This window comes from Octopus sinensis, linkage group LG5 (assembly GCF_006345805.1).
Source record: "Octopus sinensis linkage group LG5, ASM634580v1, whole genome shotgun sequence".
In the NCBI taxonomy this organism is placed as follows: domain Eukaryota; kingdom Metazoa; phylum Mollusca; class Cephalopoda; order Octopoda; family Octopodidae; genus Octopus; species Octopus sinensis.
In genome coordinates, this window is record NC_043001.1 from 23,367,111 (window position 1) to 23,379,370 (window position 12,260).

The 12,260-nt window shown below is 36.8% G+C and overlaps 2 protein-coding genes across 4 annotated transcripts in view; one reads left to right on the top strand and one right to left on the bottom strand.

Annotated features, from left to right (window-relative positions):
• Window positions 1-1,462: 1,462 nt before the first annotated feature.
• The window catches only part of LOC115211905 (exosome complex component RRP46), a 14,252-nt gene continuing 3,454 nt past the window's right edge, over window positions 1,463-12,260 (bottom strand). For all 3 annotated transcript variants that reach the window (XM_029780651.2, XM_036503232.1, XM_036503233.1), the window contains exon 2: window positions 1,463-2,192. In XM_029780651.2, the coding sequence (XP_029636511.1) occupies window positions 1,530-2,183 (654 nt within the window). In that variant the 5' untranslated portion in view covers window positions 2,184-2,192 and the 3' untranslated portion in view covers window positions 1,463-1,529. The remainder of the gene's footprint in view (window positions 2,193-12,260) is intronic.
• On the top strand, window positions 5,410-7,417 carry LOC115211747. The gene is made up of 2 exons (XM_029780401.1): window positions 5,410-5,890; window positions 7,383-7,417. Exons 1-2 carry the CDS (start codon window positions 5,410-5,412, stop codon window positions 7,415-7,417), a joined length of 516 nt encoding a protein of 171 aa, XP_029636261.1.

Consider the following 12,260-nt stretch of genomic DNA (forward strand, 5'->3'; position numbering starts at 1 on the left):
AGTATTATGTTATTTCAGTTGTTTAACAACTTGGTCATAATATCAGCTCATCCCATAAGTTCTGTCCGATTTTACCCTTTTTAAAATTGAATGAAATTTAATAGTATTTTAGAATGTCTAATGGAACTAAAAATTATATTAATGTATTTGTGTACATTTAAACTAATTAAATATTTTTTTACGGAATAATAGAATTAAAATTTCTTTGATTAAAACCCTTTCTAACATGGAAGTATCCAAAGAGCATTTAAGGCACATAATGCTTTATGAGTACAAAAAAGGAAACTCTGCAGCCGAAGTGACTCGAAACATACACTCAGTTTATGGGAAAGAATGCTTGAATGAAAGAACTTGCAGAAGATGGTTTGCAAAATTCAGAAGTGGAGATTTCAGCCTTGAAGATGAAGATCGAACAGGACGTCCAGTTGAGTTTAATGATAAGCTCTTTGAGGCATTACTTGAAGAAAATCCTGCAGTTGAAGAATTTGCAATAAAGCTTAGTTCGAACCTTACATCTGTTCATCGTCATCTTCAACAACTTGGAAAGGTTCCTAAACTTGGAAAATGGGTGCCTCATGAATTGTCCAAAAGCAACCGCAAACCCTCAGTTGACATCTGCTCTTCTCTCCATTCTCGCGAACTCATATCACCCTTTTTGGATAGATTTGTGACTGGTGAAGGAAAATGGATCTTCTACCGAAATGTTAAACGTTGGAAACAGTGGCTTGGTAAAAGAGAAAAAGCTCAACCACAACCGAGAATGGAACTTTATGGAAAAAAGGTTCTTCTCTAGGAGTAGTTCACTTTGAATTGTTACCACCTAATGCAACAATCAATGCTCAAGTCTACTGCCAGCTAATAGAGCCTTTTGAACCAAGCTTTGAAAAAAAAAGATCCGTTTTAGTGAATCGAAAAGGAGTAATGTTTCATCAGGACAATGCTCGACCCCACACTGCAAAGATCACATCACAGAAGATCGAAGAGCTTGGTTGGGAAAAAATTCCTCATCGACCTTATTCTCCCGATCTTGCTCCTCTAGACTACCATTTGTTTTGTAGTTTACAAAATTATTTGGAGGACATAATTTTCGCAAGCCAGGAGGAGCTCGAAACTGACATTTCAGAGTTCTTCGCTTTGAAACCAAAAGAGTTTTACATTGATGGGATTAAAAAGCTTGTAAATAGATCGAAGGAAGTCATAGATAATCAGGAAAAGTACATTGATGATTAAATTTCAATTAAATATAACATTTGATCACTTGTTTTCTTTATTCAAAATTCGGACATAACTTATGGGATGACCTGATATGTATAACAAAACTTAAATTTTTAAGAAACAAATATTACTAGCTAGCAAATATTGGATAATACTCAATCACAAGCTTAAGAATCCAGTGTTTTGAAATAATTTGAAGAATAAATATACAAAAACTATTATCTGAGAATTAACAATAAGCCAAAAATATAAATGTAATAAAATAAAAAAATTTATTTTTACAAATGAATTGAAGCTAAAATAGAAAATAATTGCTATGATTTAGAAAAATTTTTTTGCATAATTTCCCTGTAAAAAGTGAAGATCTCATCTGAAGCTGCTCTGCAGGCCACCAAAGCTGAGTTGAATTTTGTTTTATCAAATAATCCAGACGTATGTATAGCAAGAATGCTTTTAGAGACACTGTCAAATACAAACATCATTGATATTGGTGCAGAGCTTTCTTCTTTTAATGTTGGGTCCAAAATAAGTTGGTCATTCTCTGTGAAGACACAAGATACAGCTGCTATCATGAAGTTCATATTAACACTTGCATCTAATAATGAGAGACAAACAACATTTATTGCACAAGCTAATAGGGACCCTGAATTCTGAAGTTCTTGAATAGTTATACTAATAGAAGAACGTGGATGTAAACAGGCCAAGATTGCTGTCTCACAGGTGCTGCATATTAAATTCTCCTTTAATTTTTCTGCACAATTAGCCATACCTGATTTAGGTTTATATACAATTTCTACTGTAGCTTGGTTGATTTGTTCTTTAGCAATTTTCACTTCAGCTGGGCCATATACTGAGGCCATCATTGAGGTATCACCACAACTAAGACTGGCTGAACCGTCCGGTCGTGACAAAAGGCTCAGTTCACAAGACATTTTCCGTAACTGCTGTTTTTTTATTTCTCCATTCATTATGAAATCCTAGAAAAATAAAAAATGAATTGATATTAAACTATATAAAGATATTTTAGTTACAAAATAACTGAAGTAGTTAAATTTTTAAACAGCAAACCCAATTAATGTAGGGAACTGCACAAGTGGTTATGTGGTTAAGAAGCTCACTTTACAACCACATAGTTTGGGGTTCAGTTACACAGCACAGTCAGGGTTATAGTAGAAGACACTGGGCAGGTGCCTTCTAGTATAACCTTGGGCCAGCCAATGTCTTGTGAGTGATGTTGGCAGATGGAAACTGTGGAATTTTGCATATTTACATCTATATATGTATGTGTGTGTCTGCCCAACAGCTTGACAGCTAATGTTGGTTGCTTTATGTCCCAGATAATTCTATTAGTCTCTTTTGCCAAAACCATTGAGTTACAGGGACATAAAGCAACCAAGTGGTTGGACAAACACAAACATACATATATAGATATAAAACAGGGTTCCACACAGTTTCTGTCTGCTGAATTCACTCACAAGGCATAAAAATAAATACTTGGGTCAATCTGTTCAACTAAAACTCTTCAAGGGCAGTGTCCCAGTATGGCCACAGTCTAATGCTGAAATAAGCAAAATTTTGAGTAAAATTAATATAAAAATGCAGACTAGTAAATTTATGTTTCCACACAAATTTATCTTTCATATATTTTTCATCTACACTACATGAATATCACATCTCGTCCTTCCCGTTCCCATGGAAACAAAACCAACAAAATGCAAATGGAACATAACTCTGATTCAATTGGCTAATTTAGTGCAAACTTTTATATGTAAAACAATATCAAGATATCAACTGTTATTTTCTCCTGTTTTAAGTGGACCTGCTGTTTCAGAAGCACAAGGACATTACAATTTCTCAGAGAACCTGTACCAATGACCAAATTAAAATGTTATATCTTGCAGTCGTTAACTATGATATAGGGTATGTAAATACTCATTGTAATTGTATAAAAGGCTCAGTAGACGCATCATTCAAATGTGGCATGAAAAGTGCATTCAGCAGTAATTTTAAATGAATATGAGTATACTTAGGCGGGATTAAGCCAGTATTGGCTCAGGTTGGACACCATAGCCCATTCTTCATCCAAGGTCGGTTTGAATGTTATGAGGAATTTCTCTTCCCTTTATGAATCTGGGTATAATGCTAAAAAGAACAGGGCCAGGTGAGATGAAATAGTTCTGTCTTAGTATTGTAAGATGCATGTTTCTTTTACATGAGGAAAAAAAAAACACTTACCAAAAGGAAATCTTTGGAGGGGAGAAAAAGTATCATGTAGAAGGATGAATGATTTTCAGCAATGATATATATACACTTTTATAAAAGTGTATATATATCATACACAGGCGGCGAGCTGGCAGAAAGGTTAGCACGCCGGGCAAAATGCGTAGTCGTATTTTGTCTGCCATACGTTCTGAGTTCAAATTCCGCCGAGGTCTACTTTGCCTTTCATCCTTTCGGGGTCAATAAATTAAGTACCAGTTACGCACTGGGGTCGATGTAATTGATTTAATCCGTTTGTCTGTCCTTGTTAGTCCCCTCTGTGTCTAACCCCTTGTGGGTAGTAAAGAAATATATATATACACTTTTATAAGATAGTTCATATACAATGTAAGATAGAATATTTTGTACTGTATACTAACAGTTAAGATTGTACAAAACTTATAAAGAAAGAAACATTTCAAAGACTTATTTGATTGTGACTGCATAGCCGATGGAAAGAATATTTCAAAGATTTATTTGATTGCACCTGCATAGCCGACAAAAGACACTTGAACATCACACAAAAGCTAAAAATAAACGACTTAAGTTGCAAAACTCAATATTTTAGAAACCAAAAGAAAAGGAAAAAAAAGCAATCCATTCCCTTAAAGACAAAAAGGAAACTGGGCTTCAAGGGTTTCTGGCCGAGATGTACATAGTTGAGGAATGGCACACAAGAAAACTTTATGCTGTGTTTCTGTTAAGCTGGGATGTGATGGGAGGTGCAAGGTGACCTCCGTGAGGTAACCATTATTTCAAGGGAGACAATTCAGAAAAAACTAGCAACTAAAGGTATTGTGTAGCAATGTTTGAGTGTATGCTTGTATGTGTCTGTGTGTGTGTTGTGCGTGTGCATAGGTTTATAGAATTATATTTCTGTACTAGCAGTATCGCCCGGCGTTGCTCAGGTTTGTAAGGGAAATAACTATAAAGCATTTTTAGAGAGTTATAGCCAAAAAATAGCAAAAAAATGATGGTAAATTTTTTTGAGTTAAAAAAGGTGGAGTTGCGTCCCCATGACGGTCTGTGGTTTGGGTTTCTGATTCTCGACCCCATGTCGAATTTATCGATTTTTTTCAGAACTGGGGGAACTTTTCAAAATTTTCGCTGCGTTAGTTTTGAATTATGACATTGGGCTATGTGTGTGTCAAGTTTCATCAGAATCGGTTGAAAGCCGTGGTCAGAGTGAGGGTACGAGAAAACAGACACACAGAAAACGCACAGACAAACTGCCGTTTATATAGAGAGAGATTTATAGTGCTTTCCTTGTATATGTTAGTTTACAAAATGTGTGTGTTTGTACTTTTTGGGTGCTGGAAAATTTTAACTCAACCGACTCGCTCACCACAATTTCAATTTAGCTTTGAACCAGTTACCAAGGTATGTGAACTTATTCACAATTTATATACAACTAGTTCTTGCTTTCTGAGCTCCTTATTATGAGTTTACATCTTCACAAGATGTGACAAAAATTTTTTTAAATTATTTTCATAATTAAAAAAAAAAAATTATTAACTCAATGTGTATTGCCCCCTCAATGTCCAAGCAAATGAATGTGCTTGACAACCAAGCCAAAGGTCAAAATATTTGCTAAGAGTCAGTAGCCTTAGTTTCCCTTGCTAGGCACCAGTGTTTTTGATTCAATTCAAAGTGTTATTCTGTTACTAGCAAGCAAATGTTAACAAGGCACCAAAAGTTTTGATATGCCCCCTTTCTCAACATGCCAAAAACAGAGAAGATCCATAACTTTAATACAAAAATGTGAAATCATAAAATAATCTCAAGCTGGAAATACCATTAAAAACATCTGTAATAGATAGTCAATGAGCTTTTTTCAACCATCAATTGGAAATCATGTAAATTTAGTAAATAATCATACTTATAATAAGCCACCACAGTGTGGGCTTAGAATGCAGCAAAAGTATACCTGAGGTGATGCACAGATTGGATGAGATTATCAGAGAGAACAATGTCTATGCTGCATCTTACAGGACATTACAAGAAGTAGAACTGCATGAGGTGCAGTATGCCCAACAAGAACAGGGGCCTATATCTGTTGTAAATTTAGTCTTCAACAGGGATCGTACTGCTGATAGGCAGAAATACAATTTACCAACAGTTAAGGAAATAGCTATGATCTTCAACAATACTGATGGTGAGTCACCATTCAACAGAGATTTCAAGGTTTACCCAAGAAACAATGACATTCCTGTGATCAGTCTGAACATTCTTAGCCCCAACCATGACCCAATGACATATGTATTGTTGTTCTTTCCATATGGAGAGCCAGGCTGGCAACCACATATGATTGGTAATAAAAATAGAACAAACTCAAGGCAAAATGTTACAATGCTCCAACATAAAGTATCTCTTACAGCAGTTAGAGATGGTGAATTCAACCCAGTTATCCATGGAGGTAAGCTCTTTTAGCAATGGGCAGTAGACTCTTACCTGCAAGTCAAAGGTAACAATATAAATTTTGTGAAGAACCATCAACACAGGTTAAAAATAGAACAATACCATAATTTTGCTGATCATTTACGGAATGCGAGTACATGGGCTATGCTACAGAGATTTGCATCTTCCAGTCCCAGCTGCAGCAACCTTTCATGAACTGTTGAAAATAACAATGCTGAAGGAGCTGATATTGAGTGGCACATTGCATCCTTCACTGAGGCTCAGCACCAGGTCTATGAACACATTATTGCAGCTATCGATGACAATGAAAGACAGAGTAGATTCTTTTTCCTTGATGACCCTGGAGGTACGGGAAAGACCTACCTGTACAATACATTGATAGCTTCTCTAAGAAGGTAAAACAAGTGTGTCCTTTCCTATGCTACTACAGGCATAGCTGCTGATTCGCTCATTGGTGAAAGGAGTTCACAGTGGACTCAAGCTACCCATCCCATTGCATGACAGTTCCACCTCTCACATGAGAATCCTTTCAGAGTCATCTGAGAAATTCAAGCAGGCTCACCTTTTAATTATTGATGAAGCATCGTTATCATGCAATGTTCTGAGAGTCATTGATCAGCTGCTGAGGCAAACAATGAATTCGCTCACACCATTCGGTAGAAAAGTGTTGCTACTTGGCAGAGACTTCAGACAAACTGCACCTGACATCCCAAGAGGATCCAATGCAGCAATAATTGAGTCCTCAATTAAGCAATCTCCTCTCTGGCACATAACAAAACTCAGTTTGACATTTCTGACAGCACAGGTACACTAGTTAAAAATAATATTTGCTGATTTCCTGACATAAAATTCTTCATAGTTGGTTAATTTAAATAGGAGCAAATTGACTAAGTCAGCTTTGATCAATGCAATGTGTTTCAGATTCATCACCCTCATTTTTTCCTTTTAACATCCACTTCCTCATTCTTGCATGGCTCAGATGGAATTTCTTGAGGTGCATTTTCTACAGCTGGATGCCTTTCCTGTCGCCAACCCTCACTTGTTTCCAAGTAAGTTAATATTTTCCCATGACCAGACGCTTTTCACAGAATATTGGAAAACACTTGCATGATGGTGACAGTTGTTTACAACCATCATGCAATGTCAAGGCAAGGAGACAGTAACATACTTATATACAATGGGTTTCTTACAGTTTCCATCTACTAAATCCACTCAAAAGGTATTGGTTGACCTGGGACTAGAGTAGAAAATATTTGCCTAAATTGCTACACAGTAGGATTGAACATGGAACCATATGGTTGGGAAGCTAAATTCTTACCATTCACACACTGGCACACAACTTATTGGAGAAGAGGATTGGTATTTAATTTAAACAAAGTTGGTGAACATAATGGCACCCTGTATACAATTAAGAAAGTGAAGCTTCAATATACTGTGGTATGGTACTAAAATTTGTTCAGAACTGAATCTCATTATTTATTGTTTAATAGTTTGTGTCCAAGAATCCTTAAGCAGCAAATCATAGCAGAGACACTTTTGATCATGGAGTTCTTGCAAAACCAAGGCTGACTTAATCCTTTAGTATTTAAACCAGTGATATCTGGCCCCAAATATTTTACCATCAGTATGTTTAAACTGGTCTCTCGCACCTACCCTACAATATCATTCTAAAGGCACAGGTATGGTTTTGAGGTAAGAAGCTTGATTCCCAATCACACAGTTCCAGATTCAGTCTCACTGTGTACGGCACCTTTGGCATGTGTTTTCTACTATAGCCTTGGGCCAACCAAAGTCCTGCATGCAAGTAGATTTGGGAGCAGGAACTGAAAGAAGCCTGCTGGATATATATATATATATATATGTATATTTATATATCATCATCATCGTTTAACGTCTGTTTTCCATGCTAGCATGGGTTGGATGGTTCAACCAGGGTCTGGGAAACCAGGAGGCTGCACCAGGCTCCAATCTGATCTGGCAGTGTTTTTACAGCTGGATGCCCTTCCTAACGCCAACCACTCCGTGAGTGTAGTGGATGCTTTTTACGTGCCACCGGCACAGATGCCGGGCGAGGCTGGCAATGACCACGATCAGTTGGTGCTTTTTACGTGCCACCGGCACGGAAGCCAGAAATGAAATTAATAAGGTACTATTTAAGTTTTTACTTGCTAGCCACTTTATTATTATTATATAAAATTTTATACTGGCTCACATTATGTTCATTTTTTAATGTCACGGGGGCATTCAAATGAAAGAAAACACATGGTGTAATGTGATGAATATTTCAAAAATGGATTATTTGCAGTAAGCCTGGCTGATGAGCTTTAAGTATATTCATACAAAAAGCAAAAACAATTGATCCTGGAATATCTGTAGTTCATACAAGGTAAGCCTATTTCTGTTATATTTGTTGCATTTGCCCTGTGTATTTTAATAGTGAGAAATTTGTGATTTTGGAACAATAGCTCTATTTATAGCAAATGGTATTCTGATACCCTACTAAATTTCTTTATATATATATATATATCAGCATCATCATCATCATCATTTAACGTCCGTTTTCCGTGCTAGCACGGGTTATATATATATAGATATATATATATATTATAGGTGGAGATGCAATCGCCCAGTGGTTAGGGCAGCGGACTCGCGGTCGTAGGATCGCGGTTTTAATTCCCAGACAGGGCGTTGTGAGTGTTTATTGAGCGAAAACACCTATAGCTCCACAAGGCTTTGGTAGGAGATGGTGGCGATCCTTGCTGTACTCTTCTTTCGTTACAACTTTCTCTCACTCTTTCTTCTGTTGGCCTGCTCACTTAGCCAGAGGAATGGCATCATTTGAAGGGTAAAACAATGGGAAGCGCATTGTGACCAGCGATGTGTAGCAACATCTGATAGCCTGGTCGGTCACGTGATATATATATATATATATATATATATATATAAATATATATATATAAATATGTGTTCCCTCCACCCACCTACCACATGACAACCAGCGTTGGTGTGTTTACATCACTGTAACTTAGTGGTTTGGCAAAAGAGACCAACAGAATACCAGGCTTTAACAAAATATACTGGGGTCAATTCATTTCCCTAAAAATTCTTCAAGGTGGTGATCCAGCTTGACCGCAGTCTAATGACTGAAACAAAAGATAAATCACGTCATTGAAGTGTCAAAGGTATGAGATATTGCATGAATAATTCAAAACAATGTGAATATATAAACATTACATTTGACAGAGTAATCATCATCATCGTTTAGCGTCCGCTTTCCATGCTAGCAATGGGTTGGACGGTTCAACTGGGGTCTGGGAAGCCAGAAGGCTGCACCAGGCCCAGTTTGATCTGGCAATGTTTCTACGGCTGGATGCCCTTCCTAACACCAACCACTCCATGAGTGTAGTGGGTGCTTTTTACGTGCCAGACGAGTCTGGCAAACGGCCACGATCAGATGGTGCTTTTTACATGCCACTGGCACGAGGTCAGTCAGGGCGGCGCTGGCAACGGCCACGAACGGATGGTGCTTCTGAATGCTAAAGGGTTAAGAGTTAAACAAAGCAACAACAGATGTGATAACAGTTCTCTTCGAGGAAAGATTTATTTGTAATTGGATCAGAAGAAATGACTAAATAGAGGGAGATTTCCCTTTGGTTGAGATGAATACGTCAATCTGATCCAGCAAACTAATGATCAAAGACATTGCACTCATGCCCATCACATCTACTTTCTAGGCAATCATATTACACTGAAATATGTTCGTTTTATTTGTTGTTCCCTCACCCACCAATATTTCTATGGATTTTAATAATAAAATCTATATATTGACTAGAAATGTAGTTGATAGTTCTAACGCACTCAATGACATAAATGCACACAGATATATATATATATATCATCATTGCTTAACGTCTGCCTTCTATGCTGGCATGGGTGGGTATATAGGGTGTATATATATATAATCAAAATAAGCAACAAGGATATCCTTATTTTGATTATAATCACCCCATTTAGAATTATATGGATAATACCATACTAAATTCTGGTGCCTTTAACTTAAGTACCATATTCATCTGAATCTAAATTTTACTGAACTTGTATATGTATATTGATGGCAAGTGTTCTCTACTATAGCCCCGAGACAACTGATGCCTTGTGAGTGATTAGGTGGACAGAAACTGTATGGAAGCTCGTCATATGTATGTATATGTGTGTGTTGGTTTATGTCCCCTAGTAACTTAGCAGTTTGACACACACACACACACACACACTTCACTGAACCTAACACTTTCGCATCCCGTAATCGGTCCATTATAAATTTTTTATTGAGATCCAGTTAGCCTATAATTGAACTGGATGCTAGTTCAACATGAATACAAAATTTGTTGAAGATTGGTTCGCTGGTTTGAGCAACAACATGGTAACAGACAGACAGAAATTACCATTTATATATAAAGATACACATAAGCCTGTTACTAGCTGTCTGTTTAGTTCCAGGTCAGTTCATATCCAACAGGCTTGCAGTCAAAGGAATTCTACCCATAATTATCCCATGTTCTATTTTTCAGGCGTAGTGTATACTTCAGACTACATTATTCAATATTCTAAACAAAAAAAGAAAAAGGGACAGCAGAAGATAACACGAAGGAGATTTTTGAGTGTTTCTACGTTTCATTCTAATGGTGTATAGGGGTACCTGAAAAACACACTCATCATATATAAATATATATATTTCCAAATACGCCAGCTAAACTAAGTTGTACTGTCTATTAGTCGTAACACACCCGCTGTTTTTGTCCCGTTTTTACCATTATTGTTTTTTGTAATTTATATTCGTGTGGCATCGTCCGTTTTTCTGTCCCTGTTTCGTATACATTCGATCCTTTTTTCCAAGAAATCTAATGCTCGTATCTTAGTTTTTCCTTGGGGCTGGCCGGATCGGAGCGATCTCAAGATTAATCAGCCGAAATTGCTAGGATGATCCGGTTCTTAACTGAAGATTGAAGGCTTCGAATGTCCCGTCCGTGTTTTTTGTATCGTCTTCTAAATGTTTTACGTTCTTGTCCCAGTTTGTATTTTTCTACATATAATATATATATAAATATATATTAGCTGAGGTTTCGAATACGCCCCCCTCTGCCTTTTGTCTTTTTTCCCTAAAGGAAAACTAAAGGGTAGGATGCATGTTCAACACTGCCGTCCTCTAATATTTTGAGAAAAGACTATCCCATACTCCCCCCTTTTTTTTTGTTTACGTCAGAGATTCTCGATGTAAAGGCAGCGTTACATTTTCTTTCATTCATTTTCTAACAGTTAGGTCAAAAAAAAAAAATGGGACCAATGAAACGAAATGAAAGGATTCTATATTTAGTTCTATGTGTAAAGAGTAACAAAAAAACAAAATAGTGACAAGTGATTCGGTATAATAATACCCAAACGCCGACATTGAAACGTGGGATGGGAGGGCAACGTTGGAACGCTTTAAAACCAAGACAAGCATTTCGAAACATCACCCCACATCACTAACCAAATAAAAAAAAAAGCATCCGCAAATGAATAGGACGTTTTATTTTCCATTTTGACTTTCTTTGAAGGGTTGTCTTAATAATGATTTTTTTTTTTGTTGTTGAATTTTTTTTTTGATGCTCAGTCAGAGGGACACTATAACTTTTTATAGACCCCCCACCGAAACTAGTGTAAGGAAGAGAGGAATGTATTCTTAAACCGGAGACGAGCCCGAAAACCTGCAACAGGAAATATTCCGTTATATAAAAGCAACCAAGTACCAGGTGGAGGCGTTAAACCGGGCGATGCAATTAAAGTGACTACCCAAATACTCCACTCCAGGCCGGAATTTGAACTCAGAACGTGTCTATGCAACATTTCATAGTATTGAATTGAGAGCAACATTGAATAACCAAATAATACATTGAGGTTAATTCTCATCAACATGTACAAAATAAGTACAAGGAAGCCTCTATATATAGTTGCTCAACCAGCTAAAAACAGCAGATAAATTTCCCTCATATCATATCTTATTGACTTTGTAATAAAAGACAATGGATAGTGTAGTACTAAGTGACCTGTAAAAAAAGAGTATGACGCTCTAATTATTCTGCTGGTTTGGCAGAATATTTAGAGCATCAGCCAAAATGCCAAGCGCTATTCAGTTTCAGCTTTTGTCCCGAGTTCAAATCCCATCAAGGTCAACTCTACTTTCGTCCTTCCGGGGGCCAATAAAATGAAATACCTACCAGTGAGGGATAAAAATGATAGAAAACCGGCATAATTAACTTTCTACAAAACTTTAATTAATTCATCAATTAACTTTCATAATTAACTTTCTGCCCAGCAAAATATTCAAGTAA

Bases quoted from the DNA above. Each gene is read 5' to 3' on its own strand.
- LOC115211747 (XM_029780401.1), top strand. From the start codon at position 5,410: ATGCACAGATTGGATGAGATTATCAGAGAGAACAATGTCTATGCTGCA. The intron at 5,891-7,382 runs GTAAGCTCTTTT...ATTGTTTAATAG, and splicing joins CAACCCAGTTATCCATGGAG to TTTGTGTCCAAGAATCCTTA.